Here is a 21,133-nt window from a genome sequence, read left to right on the forward strand (position 1 = left end):
AGGAGTTTTGGGGACACACTCTGACCACAGCACCTACCTTCTGGCTACAGTGAGTAATGCTGCTGTGAACATGGGTGTACATCTCACAGTCACCCATGGGTTTTGTTGGTGGTGGTTCTGTGTGTGGGGGGTGGGGGGGGCAGGATCTTGCTCTGTCGCCCAGGCTGGAGTGCAATGGCGCAATCTTGGCTCACTGCAACCTCTGCCTCCCGGGTTCAAGTGATTCTTCTGCCTCAGCCTCCCAAGTAGCTGGGATTACAGGCTCCCACCGGCACACCTGGCTAATTTTTGTATTTTTGGTAGAGACAGGGTTTCGCCATGTTGGCCAGGCTGGTCTTGAACTCCTGACCTCAGGTGATCCGCCCGCCTCGGCCTCTGAAAATGCTGGGACTATGGGCGTGAGCCACCACGCCTGGCCTACCCCACCTCTTAATACCATCACAGTGACTATCAGCTTCAGCACAGGAATTCTGGGGGCACATTCTGACCACAGCAGCTACCTTCTGGCTACAGTAATTCTCTTGTGAACGTGGGAGTACATCCCACAGTCCCACATGGCTTTTGGTGGTGGTTTTGTGTGTGTGCGTGGGTGGGGGACAGAGTCTCGCTCTTGTGTTCAGGCAATTCTCCTGCCTCAAAGGTTGTAATCCCCAGTAGCCGGGACTACAGGCGCCCACCACCACACCCAGCTAATTTTTGTATTTTTAGTAGAGATGGGGTTTCAGTATGTTGGCCAGGCTGGTCTCGAACTCCTGATCTCAAGTGATCCACCTGCCTTGGCCTCCCAAAGTGCTGGGATGACAGGCGTGAGCCACCGTGGCCAGCTGGTCCCACATGTTTCTAAACATTGTATGGCTGAAAATTCTTTCATTCAACTGAAATTTGTTTTATCACATTACATGAATTTTTTTTCTTTTTTTGAGACAGAGTTTTGCTCTTGTTGCCTAGGCTGGAGTGCAACGGTGCGATCTCGGCTCACCGCAACCTCTGCCTCCTGGGTTCAGGCAATTCTCCTGTCTCAGCCTCCTAAGTAGCTGGGATTAGAGACATGCGCCACCACGCCCGGCTAATTTTGTATTTTTATAGTAGAGACAGGGTTTCTCCAAGTTGGTCAGGCTGGTCTCGAACTCCTGACTTCAGGTGATTGGCCTGCCTCAGTCTCACAAAGTGCTGGGATTGCAGGCGACACGAATTTCAAATGAAAATACCCCTCCTTGTGGCTGCCTCTGCCTTCCTGGTCTGTTTCCTGGTATATGAGGTGCCCTCTTGTTCTTCAGGGGTGAGGAGCTCTCGAAGTCCCGTCTGCTTGGTGGCCACTGTGTTATGGTCTCAAACAGGGAGAGTGTCCACCCAACACTGAGCTGAGTTTAAATTGTTTAGAATTCTATACATTCTTCCAGGTTCTCGTCAACATTGCTTTCACAAAAATTTTAAAAAATGGAATTTGGGCCAGCATGGTGGCTCATGCCTACAATCCCAGCACTTTGGGAGGCCGAGGGTGGAGGATCAGTTGAGCCCAGGAGTTTAAGACCAGCTTGGGCAACATGGCAAAACCCCATCCCTACAAAAAAAAAAAAATTAAAAATTAGTCGAGTGTGGTGGCACGCGCCTGCAGTCCCAGCGACTTGAGAGGCTGGGGTGGGAGGACAGCTTGAGCCTGGGAGTTCAAAGCTACAATGAGTGACTGCGTCACCGCACATCACCCTGGGTGACAGAACAAGACCTTGTCTCAAAAAAAAAAAAAGGAATTTTTACAGAAATGTTCATAGTAGCATTATCTATAATCCATAATAGCCAGGTGTCCATCAACCAACAATGGACAAATAAATGTGGTCCATTCACAGGACAGAATATTAATTGTGTGATTCCATTTCCATGAAAAGCCCACAACAGGGCTGTTCACAGACACAGAGAGGAACAGTGGCTGGCAGGGGGTGGACGGGGGAGGGGGGAGTGACTGCTGAGGGGTGTACATTTCTTTCGGGGGGACGGAACCATCTGGGAACCAGACAGAGGTGACGGCTGAATGTGTCGTGCCATGCAACTGTTCACTCTCAAATGCTCAATTCTATGTAGTATGAATTTCACCTAAACATTTAAAATTGGATTTTTACTGGAATTCCACTAAACGGATAAAGTCACATGGGATAAGCTGCCTCCCACCCCAGTGCTCGCCCGGAATGTCACAGGGATGGCGCCGCGGAAAGCCGTGCTCCCCAGTCCCTTCCTGTGCGGTTGACTCATGATCAAAGCTGGCGCGGGCCAACCATGGGGGTTCCCGGTGTCTCTGGCCTCTACCAAGCGTCCCTCTTTCTGCTCCCACCCGGCACTGGCAGTGTCCCTCAGGCGATTATCACAGGCAGAGAATGGTGACTTATCTTGTCTCACTTTCAGTTCTCAGTCATTGTTTTTTAAACAAATAAGCCCGGAAGGTTGGCGGGATGCAGGTCCTGCTGTCTGAGGCTCTCGCAGGCGTCTCCCCACCCCGGCTCTCCCAGAACCCCGGTCGTCACTGGCGTTCATTAGACACCCCCACCAGCTTCCAAGAGACCTGGCACCCCTGCCCGCCTGACCCCTGCTCAGGCTTCTTAACATCAGCGGCTGCAACTGCCCACAGGCCATGGCGACGCCTATGCTGGGAGGTCCAGCCTGTCCCTCAGAATGGGTGCCTGGCCTCGGGCCTGCTGTGGTCACGTCAGGTTCTTGGCTGGATCTGGTGACGGGCACCTTCTGGGCTCCCTGGTGCAGGGGCCAGCGTCTTCCCGAGACTCTCTTCCTCAGGACCACCTGCCACCCCAGCAGCACAGGTTCTCTGGAATCACAGAGGCTGGAGACCCCGGGGCAGCTGGGCCAGGGCCAGGGAAGGGAACGGTTGTCTGGGATTCTGGAGGGCTTCCCCGGCGCAGAACAGGCAGCCTGCGAGAGTAGATGTCCTCCCCAGCCCTGGGGTGGTCCGGACCCCTGGCTCCCATCTCCCAGCCAGCCCTGCTCTCTCACAGGGGCCAAGAACCTCTGCATGGCCAGCCAGGACCCCCACCCCCAGCAGCCTATACCCCCTGCCTCTGGTTCTTCAAGCACCTGCCACACTTGACCCCAACAAGCTCCTCCTGGGGATCCCCCCAAGCAGGAACCCCCTGGAGCTGTGCAGTCGACACCCAGGGCTCTGCCCCAGTCCTCCGGGACACCCAGGGCTCGGCTCTAGTCCTCCCAGGTCCGGACTCCCAGGGCTCGGCTCCGGGCAGTACCCACTTTGGACCTGCAAGCCCAGGGCCCCTCACAGCTGCTCCGGGGTCCCTGACAGAGGCCTTTGCACTCCCGCTGCTATACGGGACCTGAGGCCACAGGCAGAGCTGGCAGGGACACGGGCTCTGTGTGAGGTGGGTGGGACGTGGCTGCAGCCCGGCTCTGCCCGCGTGGCACTGGGTGTCCTCACTTGGGAAGGGGCTGAGTGAGCACGAGGCTCCGCCGGCTCCCCGGAGTGCTGACCAGGCGCCCTGCTGCTGCAGCCAAGACCAGGCTGTGGGCTTCTCTCCTGGCCCCTCAGCAAGTGGGGTAGGGCTGGGGGTGTCCAGATCGGGGTGGGAGGCCTGGGGTCTGCCAATCTTCCCTCAGCCTGCCCCTTCCTGTTCGGGCACCTTTATCTCTAAGGCGGAAGCCTCTGTGCCAAGGCCCCGTGAGTGCCTGGAGATGGCTCCGACCCCTGCCGGTTGCCAGGCGCCCTGGGTGTGTCCTGCTATTCCAGCCAGGAGGGGACTAAGGCTCGGGGCCAAAGTGCAGCCTAAGGCACCGCCCACCTCAGTGTGGGGTGAAGGAGAGGGAAGGTTCCCAGTCCAGCCGCAGCGCCAGTGCCCCCCCTGTCTAGCAGGGTTCACCAGCCCCGGCCACCGGCCCCAGCGCCCCCGTCCGTGGTTGTCACCACACCCAGGAGCCCTGCTACCACCCCCCCACAGACACACAAGGTGGGACTTGAGTACGGGGCCACTTGGGGGTGCTGCGGGGCAGCCTGGTCCCAGCGACAGCCTCAGGGAAAAAGGTGGATGCCGGGGGACTTGGGAGGCAGCAGGCTTGGGCAGTGTGTGGGTGGCGCGGCCAAGACAGAGCCCATCTCGCTGCAGAGGGGCCATGTGTGCACAGCAAATGGGAGTCCCCGCAGACGCCCCTCCTCCTGTCCTGTGCTGTTGAGGGCCACGCTGGGTCCCCCGCCTGCCTGGGGAGTGGCTCCCAGCACACACACACGTGGGTTCTGCAGACTCTGGCCAGGCCTCGGTGCATCCCTCCCGACGGCAGGGCACCCTCTGTCCCAGGACAGGAGTGAGGCGAGGTGGAGAGGCGGGCGCCAGCTGGGGCTCCCAGGGTCCCCACAGGCAGACATCTGTCTGTAAGGAGAGGATGGCATTTCCCGAGGGTGGGCCTGGAAGGTCCAGAGTCTTCACATTAAAACGGCGGCTGTGGTGGGAGACGGCCCCCACCCCCATCTCCTGCCACCCTCGCCCCTCCTCCCCCGGTTCCTCCACTCGACCCCCACTGCTGGTTGCCCCCTGGCCTGGTCCAGTGGCAGGTAGTGGGGACGACTGAGCAGTCGCAGGCTGGGGTGCCGCGGCGACAGGGAGGGTCACTGTTCCCGGCTGCTTCCTCCCAGCCAGGGTGTGCCGCCAGATGGACAGACAAGGTCCCCCTGCCCTAGTGGCTGCAGCCCCTGCCCTCCTACCTCTCTCCTCAGCCGGCCCCACCCTGCAGGGTGCACCCTGATGTGGGGGACTGTCCCCTCACAGACCCTCCCGGGGCAGGCTGTGGACCTAGCTGCTCAGAAATTGGTCAAGACTAGTGGGGGCCCCTATGGGGAGGGCGTGGGGGCAGGGAAGGTCCTGAAGAGGGGGACGGGCGAGCTGGGCACTCCATGGGTCTGGACATCCCAGGGTGGACAAAGATCAAGGGGCCGTGGGGGCACCTGGGACCCTGCATCTGTTCCGACCCCCACGAGCCCACTCTTGGTGCCTCTGTGGGGGCTCTCCTGCCCCCACCTGGGGATGCTTTATGGACGGCCTTGTGAGGGTTCCAGGCAGCATGGCTGAGCCCGGTGACTCCTGACGCTGTTGCTGCCAAGGCCCAGTGGCCACGCCGCCACAGATAGCACACCAAGGAGGAGGAGGTAGTGGGTGGACGGCCGGGCTAGAGGGGCTAGGAAGAGGGGGAGGGAGGCCCAAGCCGGGTTGAGGTGGTTCCAGAGACAAGTGAGCATGTGGCCGGGAGAGCTTCCGGGAGCGGCCGCAGCTGTTCCAGCTGCTGAGGGTAACGGAGGCTTCCAGTGACCATAGCTGGGCCAGACTCTTGCCTGGAGGGACCGACCCACCCACACTCCCAAACAGGGCCCTCTCTGCCCCTACAACTGCAGCCAGGCCATGTGGACCCGACTTTCATCCCTGTCTAAGCATGAGGCGACTCCGTGGGGGTCTGAGGTTCCCCCCAGCTCTGGTGCCCATCAGGGTCCAATCTTCCTCCAGCCCCCACCCATTCAGACAGACTGGGGACCTGTGAGCCCCCAAAACAGGCCCCCCTGCGCTCAGCCACGTGTTTCCCGCCAAGGACAAGCCTCTGCCAGGCCAGCCCCACCCGCCCAGCCACTGTGAGTGCTGGGTGCCCCTAACACTGCCTGGAAGTTACCGTCTTCCTTCGACGCTTTTGGCCTCCCCCGGGTCCAGCCACACCTGTCAGGTGCTTGGCAAATACCCAAAGTCGAATGAATATCTCCACAGTAGGGGTGCCTGGCACAGCTTTTATAAGCAGAATGGCCCCTCAGCCGTGAGGGTGAGTACCTGGGTGAGCAACCGGACCCCCAAGGAGGCACCTGGCTCTCTCCACCACCCGGCCCCACCCACCCCACACTCAGCACCACAGGCCTCCATCCACGTGGCTTCCTGTGTGCCAGCCCCTGTGAGGGCAGGTGCGGGTCACACTTGCTCCCACCACACCCAGCACTCCACATAGCCCAGTCCCTGCACACAGTCGGCGCTCAACCAATCCCTGCACACAGTCGGCGCTCAACCAATCACAGCACACAGTGGGCGCTCAACCAATCCCTGCACACAGTCGGCGCTCAACCAATCCCTGCACACAGTCGGTGCTCAACCAATCCCTGCCCACAGTCAGTGCGCAACCAATCCCTGCACACAGTGGGCGCTCAACCAATCCCTGCACACAGTCGGCGCTCAACCAATCCCTGCACACAGTCGGCACTCAATCACTGCACAGTCGGGGCTCAACCAATCACTGTACACAGTCGGCGCTCAATCACTGCACAGTGGGCGCTCAACCAATCCCTGCACACAGTGGGCGCTCAATCAATCCCTGCACACAGTGGGCGCTCAACCAATCCCTGCACACAGTGGGCGCTCAACCAATCCCTGCACACAGTCGGCGCTGAAGCTCTGCTGCCCCCCACGCCCCCAGCACACAGGCTGCGGGGCTCAGCTGCGGGCCCCTCTCCCGGCTACAGCTCGGCGGCCGGCTTGACCAGGTGGCCACTGAAGGTGATGTAGAGGTCTCCGCGCTCGCCGTAGACGGCGTTGTCCTGCTCGCGCTGGAACATGCGCACCCAGACGGCGTCGCCCGCGGCCAGCAGCAGCATCAGGCTCTGGGCCTGCATGACGCTGCGCTCGCTGGGCTGCGCGTAGAGCACGGCCGCGGGCCGCCGGTTCAGCATGATGTGCAGGTAGGTCTCCTTGTAGTTCCAGGTGTGCACGTTGAGGCTGAGGAAGTAGACGCCGGGCACCGTGCAGAGGAAACGACCCGCGGCCAGGTCGAAGGCGCCGTCCAGGTTCACCAGCTCCGTGTCGAAGGGCACCGCCTGGAAGTCGTCGGAGCTGTGCAGGCCCTCGCGCCGGCCCACGGAGAAGGCCGCGTAGGCGCGCTGGCACGGGGCTCCCGGCGGCCCCACCTGCCCCTTCTGGCCTTTCCGGCCCTGCAGGCCCCGGGCGCCCGGCGGCCCCTCCTTCCCGCTCCTGCCGGCACGACCTCGGACGCCGGCCTCGCCCTTCTCACCTGCGGGGAACAAGCGGAGGCCGCGGGTCGGGCCGGGCTGGGCAGGCCTCCCCGATTCCAGGCACCCAGGCTGGGGCTCAAGGGTCACTGTAAGGACACAGTCTTTGCAAGTGACGGCCCCTGTCCCAGCCTCCGTGTCCACTTCTGTAAGATGGGGTGAAGCCATTCTCCACAGGTGTGGCTGGACCAAGGCCTGTGACAAGGCCGTCCCCACTGGGAGGGTGGGGACATGGGTGGTCAGGGCCAGCTACGGTCTGGGTTGGGTGTTAAAGAATGAGAAGGCTGGGAAGTTCCTACCGAAGTCTAAGCTTAGTGCGGCCTGCTGTCCAGCCTTCGGGACAGCGCAGCCTTGTCAAGGGGTCTCAGAGCAAGCGGGCCGCCCAGTCTCCCTTCCCAAGGGGCTGCTACTTTGGGGATCTCAGGAACCCTGGTCCCTCCCCAGGGTCCTCTCACCCCACTTTGGATCGTGGGCCCCTTCCCAAGCCAGCGGCTTCTTCCCGCTTGAGGGGGGAGCCCAGGGGTCCCTGGGCAGGGAGTGCTGCCAGGACAGAGACTGGGGCTCAGCGTCCCCTCCCGCCCTCCTCCCGAGCCCCACGTCCCCTCCCACTCCCTGTGGACTCGGGTCCTGGTGGGGGAGCATGCAGGCGGCACCCACGGGCCTCACCTTTGAGGATTTCAATGTCTATGGTGGGCCGCACACGAGGCAGGCTCCTCCACGGGTCCCCGTCACTCACCCGGGCATAGGGTCCGGGGGGCCAGGCCGGGTGGCAGCAGTGCACACAGGGCCTCCTCGGCAGCCCAGGCCAGGCCCCCGCGGGCAGCAGCAGTGCCAGGAGCAGCAGGGTGGGAGCTGCCATCTCGGCCAGGGCTGGGGGAGAGGGAAGAGGGGAGGGACTTAGAAGGAGGTGCCCCAGCTGGAGCCCCTAGACCCTACGGCGGCCCAGCCCCACCCTGCCCCCATTGGGAATACAGCTGGTGGAGGCGGGAGCTTCTGCCTGGACGTGGACGGTCCTGGCCCAGTGGGTGAGGCCAAGGCCGGGGCTCAGGGGCTGCCGCACTCTGGGCTGCACCAGGCCCCCTGCACACCTGGAGTCGGGGAGTCCTGGTCCCCAAACCTGGGGCCCCCACACCCAGCAGATGGAGGAGAAGCCGTTATGGGACACAGAGTCTCTGAGACAGCCCTCTAAACTCAGGAGCGGGTGGCCACCCAAGGCCCCACCCTCTGACTGGGCAGAGCCCTGGGGCATGGCGGCTGGCCTGCTCCAGGGAAAGGCCCCCCAAAGCTGGCCTGGAGCGGGGGGCCCTGCACAGTGCACGGAGGCACAGTCTCAGCCGGGCCCAGAGAGCCTCTCGTCCAGAGCCCTCAGGGCAGGGCCTGCAGGGGCCTTGGGAGGCCACCCCTCTGCCTCCCCCAGACTAGGCAAGGATGGTCCTAGCTTGGTGCTGAGGGGGAGCCAGAGCCAGCCTGGGTCCCCATGAGCAAGGTGGACCCCCTCCCGACTCTACCAGCAGCTGCCCCAACAAGCCGGTCTCAGTTTCGCCCCCTGCCAGGTGGGCCTTGCCTACCCCACTCCCCTCACAGCCACATCTGGAGGCTTGGCCAGGAGTATCTTCTGCTAGGGGAGGTGCACCAGGTCGGGGTCCTCAATCTTCCCTGAAGATGGGCTCTGCTGGACAAAGATCTAGGCTGCCTCCTTCAGGAAGCCCTCTGGGATTGCAGCACAGGGCAAGGTCCTTCCTCTTGCAGTGGGTCATTCCAGGTGGGTGGAAAGTCTCTGGCTGTTGAGACCCCCTCTGCCTGCCTCCCTGCAAGCTCAGCAGACCCTGACTCACCCCCTGGCCCCACTGGACACCACAAGACCCCCCTGGACTCCTCCAGTGGAGGGAGCCTGGCAGGAGTGGGTGTGTCCCCGGACAGAGGCCTGCAGGAGCCCCCACAGAGTTCCCAGCCGTCCCAGCCCCTGGCCCTGCCTGGCAGACAATCGGAGCTGGATCCCGCTCCGCTGGGATTTAGGGGGAGCCCGGCTTGCCCAGGGCGGCTGTGAAGACCCCCACGACCACCCCAGGCCCCGTGCCCCCTGTTACCGTCTCAGGGATTCAGGGATGCTCCCTGCCTGGTCGGCCATTTGCGTTACTGTCCCGGCAACCCAGCCGTCAAAGAGCCCTTTCATGCCCGCCCGGGCGCCTGTGGCTTCCTCTGGGCCGTCCAAGACCAACAGGCTGAGAGGCCAGCTCCGCCGGGCTCCGGACAGGAGGCTGGCAGGGCCCCACGTCCACTGTGAAGCCTGCTTCGCGGCCCCAGGGTCCTCCCCCCAGCCCCATGCCCGTGAGTGGGGCTGGGGCCCGGCGTCTCGGCCAGCTGGGTCGCGGGATGGTGCCGTGGGCACGCGGCTCTCCTCCATCAGGAAACCAAGCTTGCTGCCCGCCTGGGGTGCGGCGCCCTGAGGAGAAGCAGGGAGGTGGAAGCTGCGGTTGGGCGGGCCTGGCAAGGGGGCTGTGGGCCAAGGCCAGTGTTTGGGCCCAGACCAAGGCCTCCATGCTGCACGGGGCCCTCCTGGCCACCAGGCCCCCCGGTGACACACAGCCCTCATGCTGCTGGCGGGCAGGCCAGGCTGGACGGAGCCCAGGAGCGCAGTCTGCCCAGGCTCCATGGGGTCTCTTCAGTCCCTCATGACACCCCTGGGGAGGCCCCGCACCAGCCCTGCCTCTCGGCGGATAAGGACTGGGCCGGACCACTTGCGGGAATGACTCCTAGGCCTCCCAGGCCTCAGCGGGCGGGGGCTCCATTCTCTACAGGCCCCAGGCCAAGCCACACAGCACCCTGGCCGCGTCCTGCTCCGACCCTGGGCCTCTGGACACAGACACGCGGCCATTCCCCACGGGTCCTTCCTCCACAAGCCGGTCCCTGTTGCGGGAGGCGCTGGATGTGGCAGGAGAATTGTGGCAGCCTTTGAAAGCAGACTGCAGGCGGGGAGGGGCCCCGAGCTGGCTCGGTCCCCTTGGCAGATTCGTGTGCGGCCTGGGGTCCCGCTCTCTCCGCAGCCCCTCAGCCTGGCCTCACCCTCAGCACCCCCATGCTAAAGACCAAGGAGGAAAGGAGGACAGGAGGCGAGGGGAGACCAAGGGGTCCCACCTGTGGGGGTTCGTGTGCCAGGCTGCGGGCAGCAGTGGCTGGGGAGGGCTGTGGTGGGGGCTGCACCAACTGTGGCCGGTTCCAGGCTCCCCCTCCAGCTGGGCCTGGGCCGTGACAGCTCACCCTTGGCAGCCGCACCCACCAGGCCCAGCAGCCCCCTCGGGGGACAGCCATCTTCACCCTGTTGGCTGTGGCTGCACAGATGGGGTGTGAAGACCTGAGACCCTGTGACTATAGTGCCTGCAGCCCACCGAGCCGGCTCTGCGTAGCTGTGACCCGGGTGGCGAGAACACAGCTCTGCAGGTGCGTCCCAGTGGGACAGAGCGGGGCTCCTGGGGCTGGTGGAGAAAGATGGGCAGACGCCAACACTCCACCGCAGCCTGGGTCTGAGCTTAGCCTCCACGCCCGTGAAATGGACACCCCTGGAGCTCAGAAGTGTCCAGAGCATCCCTGAGGCCCAGACACAGAGAAGCTGAGTCCCCTCCCTGTGCCCCGTGGAGCCCCCCGACACCAGCAGAACTGCCCCCCAAAAACAGATGGGTGTTCCTGGCAGTCCCCCTTGTTGGGGGCAGGTCCCGGAGCCTCCCCAAGCACAGGGTGGGGTGGAAGGAGGTTGAGGGGTGGGTGAACGGCCCGGGAAGGGTGCCTTGGGGTCCTTCAGGTTCGGGTGGCCTGGGATGACCCGGCCTGGGGAGAGTCCGTCTGGGCAGGCGGCTGGCGGGGCCGATGCCCGAACCACTGTGGCACAGAAGCTGCAGGCCGGGCCTGAGTGGGGTGGGCAGGGAGTGAGGAGGGTGAGTCAGTGGGGCAGGACAGCATGTCTCCTGGACAGAAATAGCCCTGGCCAGGCACGACCGCGGCATTGCCGTGGCGACGGGGGAGCGGCTGCCGCTGGGCGCCCTGGGGCCCGCCCCCCACAGACACCCAGCAGTGTCCCAGGAGGGCCGCCCCCTCTCCGTGCTGCAGGCGCTTGTGCCAGTGAGGTGCAGGTGGGGGTGCCAGGGGAGGGGTCTCAGCAAGACCCCCGACTCCACCCCCCCTCCCAGCCTTCAGCTCCCTGCTGTGCAGACTGGGGCCTCCTGGATGCAGGGGCTCACTCGGCCCCCGAGAGGGGTGGCCAGTCTTTCTAAAGGAAGGCATTTGGGGAGCACCCAGAAAACGGAGAGGGCTCCATCCATGGGGCTCAGGATTTTACTGTTCGACTGCGAAAGTCTGGGGTTCCTTTTTCAACACAAAGTGGGCGGCCCCTGCGTGCCCCAGTCCGGTAGTCTGCAGCCTCCCTGCGCGTGTGGGAGTGGGGAGGTCAGGAAATTGGGGGCGGGGGTGTTGGCCCCTCTCCAGCCCGGGAGTCGCACCCATCATCAGGCTGCAGTCACCAGCCTGGCCCTGGCGTGGGAGCACAGTGGGCGCAGGCGCAGGGACCCCTGGGCTGTCTCCCCAGCTGTAAAGTGCACGTGAGGCACAAAGTTGGAACCCGCCTCGTGCTCAGAACAGCTCCTGGCTCTGTGTTCCCAGCCTGGTGCCACCAGCCGGCCTCGGAGACTCCTTCGTCTTCCCCTTCCCCCGGCCCTAGGCTCCCCATAAGCCACCCCCTCCCGGAGGGGACAGGGGGGTCTCAGCCTGACGAGGACCTGACAGGCCTGAGCGCTGCCTGCGCCTGGGCGATAATGAGGCCTGAGTGCGGGGCCGGCGTGGAGGGACCATTATCTCCCAAGCCTCTTAATGGCCACTGGCTGAGAACGCGTGACGAGCCACCACGTGGGAGGCGACAGCAGCCAGCAGCTCCCTGTGGGGCTGGAGCGGGCACGGCACAGGGACCTTACACCCACGGAGGCTGGCACCGGGTCTGAGCTCCACCCAGAGCCCTGGATGCAGGATGGGGCAGTGCCAGGCCACCCGTCCTGCAGCAGGCATGGGGCTCTGCAGCCGCCACTCACCACACCCTACCCCTCCCTGGCCGTGGTGTGTCCCAGGCGGCAGGGAGTGAAGCCCCTACCCAGGCTTAGGGGCCTTTGAGTTCACCAGCTTCTGCCTGGCTCCAGGCCCCCCGTGCCAGGGGGACTGCAGAGAGGCGGTTCCTCATCCCCCCCGAGGTCACCGCCCCAGACCGTCTGGTGCCCTTGAGCAGCTTTGAGGGGCTGTGTGCACAGGACATGAGCTGCCTGCAGCCCCCCGGGTGAGGGTCCACGCCGGGGCCTCTTCTCTGCTCCTGGCTGCCAAGACCCCGTGGCAACAGCACCCAGAGTGAATTTTAATGGCCCCAAAGAATGAGAGCCGGGCCCCGGTTGTCGCCGTGGTGACCGGCGGCTCCTAACGAACGGCATGGCTTCCACGGTGACGGGAGGTGACATTTTCTCTGGAACAGCCTGTGCTGGAGAGAAGGTTCTGGAAGCTTCTGGGCCCACCTTTCAGGGTCAGGGTCTGCCCCTCTGGGAGGGGCCAGTTGGGCAGAGGAATTGAGGAATTCCTCAATTCCTCAGTGGAAGGGGCACAGAGAAAGGGGCACAGAGAAAGCCCCTTGCTGTGTGCCCCTCCACTGGCGCACGCGCCCTGTGCAGAAAGCTAACATGCTCTTTATCTGGGAGACGGGACAGAAAATGCAGGATGGTGCCTGCACGGTGCCAGCCGCTTACTGGCCTCCAGGCAGCTGCAGGACGGTGGGGTAGCGGCGCAGTAGCTGTGCACGCCTGGCGGCCGACGTAGAGGCTGCTGGTCTTGACAGCAATGTCTTTCTCCAGGCTCCTGCATGTGCTCCAGGTTGCCCAGCGACTGCTCCGCTTCTAGAAGCTTCTCCAGCAGCGCCATCAGGGACGCGTGCAGCCCCTCCACCTTGTTCCCAGCCTGGGGGTGCGGGGCACGGGCGGGGCTACAGAGGGGAGCAGCAGGCACTTTCCAGTCTGGGAGGGACAGGACCCAAGACTCCCAGGCTAAGACCGCGGCAGCAGGAGGTCCTGGCAAGACCCCATGAAGGACTCTAAGGGAAGTCCACCAAAAAGAGCCCCTGGTCTGTGATTTCCCAAAGCGTCTGCAGGCAGCACAGTGCCATGGGCCTACACCCGGGGCAAGTAGGGTGGCAGCGTCCCCACGCCCCAGCGTGTGGGCCAGGCCAGGCCAGCGCTGTTCTCCTGCACCAGCTCGGTCACTGGAACCCCAGCCAGAGGTACCTGGCCCCTGGGGCTGTGTCCAGAGGCCGGTCCTGTCCAGGGCCCAGAGGAGGTGCAGATGAAGGGGTGTCGTGCATGGCCACCCAGCCCTCCCGGGGCACCCAGCGGGGTCCGGAGAGTCAGCACAGCCCCAAGCTCCGGCCCAAGAGTCCCCAGCCCTTACGACCCCAACCCTGCTCAAGGACTCAGGGGAAGGCCGGGCGCGGTGGCTCACGCCTGTAATCCCAGCACTTTGGGAGGCCGAGATGGGCGGATCACGAGGTCAGGAGATCGAGACCATCCTGGCTAACCCGGTGAAACCCCGTCTCTACTAAAAAATACAAAAAACTAGCCGGGCGAGGTGGCGGGCGCCTGTAGTCCCAGCTACTCAGGAGGTTGAGGCAGGAGAATGGCGTGAACCTGGGAGGCGGAGCTTGCAGTGAGCCGAGATCGCGCCACTGCACTCCAGCCTGGGCGACAGAGCGAGACTCCGTCTCAAAAAAAATAAATAAATAAATAAGGACTCAGGGGACTCAAGTAGCCGAGGCCACACTGAGACCCCAGAGTCAGAGCCCTGTGACTGGGCCAGGATGGCTGGGGACAACCACGGCGGACGGCCCATGCTCCCTAAACCTCTTCCTGCCCCATCCTCCCCCACACCCCACGCCCCGCTGCTCCGTTGGGGTCGAACACCAGCTGGCCACGCCCAATGTCACCTGGTTTCATGTCCTTGGAAGGGGAGCCCAGAGAGGTGGGGCCTCTGCTTCTGGGGTCCCTCGGGGTGGGCGGCCAGGGGATGGGAGGTGCTGGGGGCCCAGGCCAGGTCGTGAGGGGGCAGAGTGGCGGCCGGCCTCAGGGGTCTGGGAGTTTAGGGTGCCCCACCTGAAGCAAGTGATGCTGCACCTGGTGCCGCACGACCTCTAGGTGAAGCCGCAGGCCCAGACACTGTCCACCCAGGTCCTCCTGCCAGAACTTGGCCGGGCCTGGGACACGGAGGCACTGCAACGGCTCCTGGCCCTTGGCACCCCCAGGTCTTGCACCCCCGCGCCCCGCCCTTGCCCTCACCCTGTGCCCCTTACAGACCCACGCACCCCCTGTGCCTTCCTTGACCCTATGGCCCCCGTGGCCCTTTGCCCTCCATGGCCCCCCACCGCCCACCCTCGTGCCCCCATGCCCTGCCTCCCTGTGGTATCCAAATCCCCCACAGTCCCCACGCTCCAGCCGCCCCCAGCGCCCCGCCTCCCCCCAGCCCCCTCCCCCAGCCTCCACCGCACCCCAGGCCCCCTCCACCCAGCCCCCCACCTCCCTCCACAGACCCCCCCCAGCACTCGCCATCCCCCAGACCCCCTCCCCCAGCCCCTGCTTCCCCCTGCAGACCCTCCTAGGCCCCGCCTTCCCCCCAGGGCCCCCTCCCCTGGCACTCACCGTCCCCCAGACCTCTCCCCCAGCCCCTGTCGCCCCTACAGACCCTCCCAGGCTCCGCCCCCTTCCCGGCCCCCTCCCTGGCCCCGAGTTGGCGGCGCTGTCGTGGGCGGTGGGCGCTCGCCCTCTGCCGGCTGCGCGCGGAAATGCGGTCTCGCCGTTGCCTGGGGCTGACCCCGCCCCGCCCCGTCCTGCTCGGGCCGCCCCGCGGGTGAGCTGGGTGCGCGCTGGGGTCTGGCTCGCTTGCCCATCCCCGAGCAGACAGCTGCACGGGTGGCCTCGGGATCCATGGCCTCCGGCTGGGCCGGGAGAAGCCATTTCGCAGAGCACGCCCGGTGCGTAAGGTGCGAGCATAGGCAGGGGTGGGGCGGGGTAGGCAGGCGGGGCCCCCTCCCCTGGGAGGCTGTGGAGGGGGACCCGCCCCTCCTGCTCAGGCTGGGAGCGCGCAGAGCCCCTCCGTGCTGCAGCCCCCAACTTGTCCGACCAGCCCCGCCTTCCAGTCTCCTTGTGCAGGTTTCGCCTGCGGTTGGGGGGCTGTGCTGTGGCCCCTCCCCACCGCAGGCTGGACCCGAGTGCCTGCTTCAGGAGGCAGCTCTGAGCCAGTCCCGGGAGGCCCCTGTTAGCAGAGCCCAGAGGTGCTGCCAGGCTAGGAGGCTGCAGGTCAGGGGCATGGCTGGGCTCTAGCCCCTCAGACCCCCAGGCTGGGCCGGAACCTGTGCCACCCAGCCCTGCGCTCTGCTGTGACCTGGGCAGCCCCAGCTGTTGTCCATGTCCTGCCTCAGGGCCAGCCGTAGGTGAGGGTCAGGGGCCGTCCCCTGGGCAGCTCTCAGGTTGCAGGACCCTCTGGGGCAGCCTGAGCCCCACGCAGAGTCCCAGAGGACCCAAGCCTGAGGCCGTTCCTGCTGGGACCCCTGCCCGCTCTGTTCCTGGAACCAGTGCCCCAGAGGGGGGCCCCGCCTCCCTCCTCCTTCCACGTCCCAGCCAGGGTCCCCCACAGTCCTGTGCTGTGGAGGCTGCCCCCAAGGTTCCCCAACCCCTGGGCCAGGCTGCCTGGCAGAGTCTGGATGGGCAAGGAGTGCCCCATACACCACGTGACCCCGTCCTGGGCCACGGGAACCCCAGCCCAGGTGCGATGCCCCCTATGGCCAGCAGAGTGCAGTGTTGGCCATGAGATGCCAGCAGCTCCTGGGCTCCACTCGGCCGGTCTGGCCCACCCTGTTCTGGGAACCCCCGCAACCCCAGGCCTGACCTCCCCTGTACGGACCCCTGGGTCCCTGACCCCTCCCCCTCCCCCTCCACCTCCTCTCCCATCATCGCTCTGGCCACAGGAGCCCAGGCTCTTCCTGGGCCACGTCCCTCCCAGGCCATCTTCCTCTGGCACCCCCACCCCATGCCCCCACTGTGCCCCCGCCGTCCCCTCCTCCACCCCATGCCCCCACAGTGCACCTGCCATGCCCTCTTCACCCCATGCCCCCATAGTGCCCCCGCCATCCCCTCCCCCCCCATGCCCCCACGGTGCACCTGCCATGCCCTCTCCACCCCATGCCCCCACGGTGCCCCCGCCATGCCCTCCCCGCCCCATGCCCCCACGGTGCCCCTGCCATCCCCTCCCCCATCCCATGCCCCCACGGTGCCCTTGCCATGCCCTCTCTGCTCCATGCCCCCACAGTGCCCCTGCTGTCCCCTCCCCCACCCATGCCCCCACGGTGCCCCCACCATGCCCTCCCCCACCCATGCCCCCACGGTGCCCCCACCATGCCCTCCCCACCTATGCCCCCACTGTTGCTCCACCATGCCTTCCCCGCCCATGCCCCCACTGTGCTCCCGCCGTGCCCTCCCCCACCCCATGCCCCCACAGTGCCCCCACAGTGCCCCCACAGTGCCCTCCCCGCCGCATGCCCCCACTGTTCCCCTGTCATACTGTCCTCCGCCCCATGCCCCCACGGTGCCCCTGCCATGCCCTCCCCCACCCCATGCCCCCACAGTGCCCTCCCCGCCCCATGCCCCCACTGTGCCCCCACCATGCCCTCCCTGGCCGATTGAGCCCTTACCCCTGGCCCTGACTGCACACTCTGGGGCACACGGGAGGCTCCTCGTGAAAGGTGGGCTTTGGGGACAGCAGTTCCAGGACTGCAGACTGACCCAGAACCTGCGGCAGGTGGCCTGGGCCCGTCGTCACTGCCCTTCAAGGGTGGGAGGTCAGGAAACCTTCCAGGACTGACGTGGCCTGAGGACCGTCCTGGAGCCTCGCTGTGACTCAGTTTCCCCAGATGGCTGCAGGCTCGAGCCACATGGGGGGAGGGCGCCCGGCTCCATATTTTGTCTTGAACCTGCTTTCACTTGGCACCTCCCCATGGGCTGAGCCGAGCGGAGCTGCCTGTGTTTGTCCCCAACCTGCAGACCCGGGGAACTGGCGGGACCACCTGGGCCAAGGAGGCGAATTCTGGGCTCTGTGACCTCTCAGCCTCTGCCTCCCGGTGCCCTGGGGTGCGGCGGGGGCGCTGCGGCATTGAGCTCCCAGGCTGATGGGACACAGACTCACCTGTGACCGCAGTCGGCCCTGCAGGCTGACGGACAGGACTTGACTGAGTGCCTGTCTGAGACAGCCACAGAGCCCCGCAGCCCTTGGCCGGTTTGGGGGTGGAGACACCCCATCAGAGCCGTCCGCCATGCCCACTGTGTAGCCAGGCAGGCGGCCCCTCCCAGACTGTTTCCGTATCTGGGAGTGGGGCAGCACCGGCCAGGGGGCACGGCCTGAGGGAAGGACAGAGAGTGGCCGAAGCCCCCCGCAGTCCCCCACCCCACCTCGTGGGCCTCTGCACACATCCCCTTGGATGGGTGCAGGGCTGGGGCCAGGACAGCCCCAGGAACAGGTGTCCCCACCTCCAGGCAGCCCAGAACACTCACCTCTCTGGTCCGCCAGCCAGAGAGTGGGGCCCTCTGCCTCACAGACCCCAGGGTCAGGGTGTCCATTAGAGCACTTGGTCGGGGCCCAGAGGTGGTGAGGGCAGGGCCAAGGCCACGTGGGCAGTCGCCAGCCCAGGAGGCAGGGGACGGCTGTGTGACCGGCATCCCTGTGACAGGGACGGTTGGGGCTGGACTGGGGGACGAGCTGGAGGCCACAGAAGACACCTTGGACACCTGGGTGGCCCCCAGGAGGCTCCTGAACCCCATCCTGATTGGCGAGGCAGTGACCCTGGCCCGCCTGGGGCCTCAGACTCCTCCCTGGATAATGGTGTGGCCGCCCTGGGCCTTCCACACACGGCTGGCGCAGCGGCCACCCTGGAATGGCTGTGACCCACACCGCGTCCTGTCCCCCAGGACCCACGCCAGGCAGCATGAATAGGGTGGGCCGGGTGAGAAGCCCCTTCTGCTGTGTCTGGCCTCGCCCACCTCAGTGGCCTGAGGCCCCTTCCTCAGAGTGGCCAGTGGGGAGGGGGGGCGCCCATCACTTCTGTGCAGCCTGGCCCCTCCAGCCATCGCCAAGCACACCCAAAGCAGCCTAGACGAGCCAAGGTACCGGGACGCCATGGGGGACGGCAGAGCAGAGACTCGGACCATCTGGCTTCTTCCGACCCCCCAGCCACACCCCCTCGCTCGCTTCCACCTGGAATGACAGCTCAAGGAGCCCTCCCGGCCACTACACTGGGCCCATTATTTTTTAAATCCTGCTAAAACCCATCTGAAAAGCCTCAAAGACCGTGACTTTCAAAACATCAAAACATGGAAATGGACCCCCGGCAATGTGAAGAGGGCAAGAGCCACCTTCCTGGTGTCTTTGTTTTGAGACAGAGTCTCGCTCTGTCACCCAGGCTGGAGTGCAATGGTGTGATCTCGGCTCACTGCAACCTCTACCTCCCAGGTTCAAGCAATTCTCTGTTTCAGTCTCCTGAGTAGCTGAGATTACAGGCACCTGCCACCACACCTGCCTATTCTTTTGTATTTTTACTAGAGACGGGGTTTCACCATCTTGGCCAGGTTGGTCTTGAACTTCTGACCTCATGATCTGCCCACTTTGACCTCGCAAAGTGCTGGGATGACAGGCACGAGCCACCATGCCCGGCCGGTTCTGCTTTCTAGAAAAAACTTCGCAGTGTGCACTCCAGAGACGTAACCCGTTCCCACACCTGAGTGGGCAACTCCAGCCTTCGAACACAGCCCTAGGAAATGACTGCAAATGAGGGGGAAGCTTTTTAAATAGACGGAAAAAGGCGTTTGCACCAAGCTACATCGCAGTGAAATTATCACTGGAAAACAGTGGAAAGAGGCCAGGTGTCCCCCCGCGGGTCAGGTGCAGTCCCGGGGGAACTAGGCCCTGAGAGCGGAGTGGCCGACGGGAGACACGGCTTGTGCCAGGAGGTGGGATGCGTGGCCACCAGGCACTCTCATTACACAGCGACGGGCTGAAGGCTGTGCATCCTGCAAGGGGTGAGCCCTCCAGCCCTGGAGGAGTTCAAGCAGCTGCTTGTGAGGATGCAGGGAGAGGAGGGACGCTGCTGCAGCTGATGCCCAAGAGAGCCAGAGGCTGCCGGCACCCAGCAGCAGAGAGGCCCGGCCTGGAACGGACCCCCAGAAGCTGGCCAGAGGCCTGGCAGTCGGCAACGCTTTGGTCGTCCTGGGGAGGGAGCAGCACCAGCGGAGGCCCCGCCTGGGTCTTCATCAGAGACAGGGCCCGGCGCCCCGGACTGGGGGGAAATCCTGGACAGTGTCACCCCCGGCTGGCCCCAGGTGCCCACCGCCCACCCGGCCACAGGAGGAGCAGCTCAGGTCAGGGAGGCCGGGCTGGATGGGAAGAATGGGAACCCCTGCTGACCCCGGCCGTGAGCAGGTCAGGAGAGAACTCCCTCCCACGGGCCGTCCACGGACCCGGGCGTCAGCCAGCAGGTCCTGAGCCACGGACCAGGCTGTCCCGGGTGGGAAAGAGGGTCTGTGCTTCCGGGTGGAGGCCGGTCCCAGGCTGCGGACTGAGCTGCATCCCCCAAATGCATTGGTTGCAGCCCTAACCCCAGTGTGAGGGGACTTGGAGGTGGGGCCTCGGGGGTGATGAGGGTTAGATGAGGTCAGGAGGGAGGAGACGCAAACAGAATTGGCCGGACCTCGATCTTAGACCTGCAGCCTCTAGAACCTGCAGAGAACGCTGGGGCCGCCCAGGGTGTGATGCTCGTGACGTCTCCCCCGGCTGACCGGGACATCCGGCTCCACCGAACCAGCCTGTGCCTGGAGACCCCGGGGGACGGGAGGAGGACGCCCCAGAGGTGTGTGTTGATGAGTGGGTTGCACCAGGGTGGAGCCTCCTAGAAGGGCAGGGACGCACCATGCTTGGGGAATGGCCTAGGGGGGCCTCAGGAAGGGGGTTGGGGGTGGTGGAGCCTCAGCCAGCACCCCATGCCGTCCAGCCCCACAGGCACGTACTATGCCTGGACCTGCCTTCTGATGGGGCCCTGTTGGGTCCCAGACCCCGTGCAAGCATCTCACCTTCCTGTCCATGCTGCCGCTGGTGGCCGGGAGGCCATATGTCCCAGCCACAGCGGCAGATGCTCTCCAGGCCAGCTAGGGGACACCAGCCCTCACGGCAAGTGGGGAGCAGTGCACTGTTTCGGGGGCTCTGAAGCCCGACCTGGCCGACTTGAAGCGTCCAGGGCTCACCATCTCCCTTCTGGTTGAGGAGTATCTGGGAGAACCGTCAAATCCCCGATGTATCAGCTTGGCTTTATCTCCAAAACCTCCTACCGTTTCCCAGAGAACAAAATTAAAGAGAATTTAGCAGAGATTTGTCGTCTGCCAGAGCAGGGCCAGGGACAGGCTGATGTGGTGAAGGTGATGGACATACTCCCAGCCCCACTCCATCCCAGAGGCTCGGAGCCCGCAGCAAGGACGACTCCCAGGTGACTGGGTGCCAGGCGAGTGGCCCACGAGCCGGGGGTCCCCAGGCTCCAAGACGTGCCCCTCCCCTTGGCAGACAGATGAGGAAGCTGAAGCTCCAAGAGGCCAGGTGGTTTCTCCCTGATCCGCAGCAGCCAGCAGGTCTGCAGCACGGCCTCAAACCCAGACACCCCCGCAGGGGCTGTCACAGCTGTCCGAGGGCTGGTCACTCTCCAGGAGCTGTGGCCGCATCTTCCGGGGACCCAGCCCCAGGACAAGGTGGAGGCAGCCCAGGGGGCCGACCCTCACTGAACCCCCGAGAAAATCCAGTGCCCAAGGCTGGAGTAACCTCAGCCCCACTCACCACCCTCACCCCACTCACCACCCTCACCCCTACTCTACCACCCCCACTCCACTCAGCACCCTCACCCCACTCACCACCCTCACCCCACTCATGACCCTCACCCCTACTCTACCACCCTCACCCCTACTCTACCACCCCCATGCCACTCACCACCCTCACCCCATTCACCAC

At 64.7% G+C, this 21,133-nt stretch overlaps 1 protein-coding gene across 2 annotated transcripts; it reads right to left on the minus strand.

The window, feature by feature from the left end:
• Window positions 1–5,662: 5,662 nt before the first annotated feature.
• C1QTNF8 (C1q and TNF related 8) lies at window positions 5,663–9,179 on the minus strand. Of its 2 annotated transcripts, XM_045382254.2 has the most exons (4): window positions 9,124–9,179; window positions 8,605–8,705; window positions 7,703–7,906; window positions 5,663–7,038 (listed from the first exon to the last, which is right to left on the minus strand). In XM_045382254.2, exons 3-4 carry the CDS (start codon window positions 7,893–7,895, stop codon window positions 6,488–6,490), a joined length of 744 nt encoding a protein of 247 aa, XP_045238189.1. In that variant the 5' UTR covers window positions 7,896–7,906; window positions 8,605–8,705; window positions 9,124–9,179; the 3' UTR covers window positions 5,663–6,487. The 2 variants fall into 2 exon arrangements, with proteins under 2 accessions (XP_045238189.1, XP_005590884.1); XM_005590827.4 differs by lacking the exon at window positions 8,605–8,705.
• Window positions 9,180–21,133: the final 11,954 nt, after the last annotated feature.

This window comes from Macaca fascicularis, chromosome 20 (genome assembly GCF_037993035.2).
Source record: "Macaca fascicularis isolate 582-1 chromosome 20, T2T-MFA8v1.1".
Lineage (NCBI taxonomy): Eukaryota > Metazoa > Chordata > Mammalia > Primates > Cercopithecidae > Macaca > Macaca fascicularis.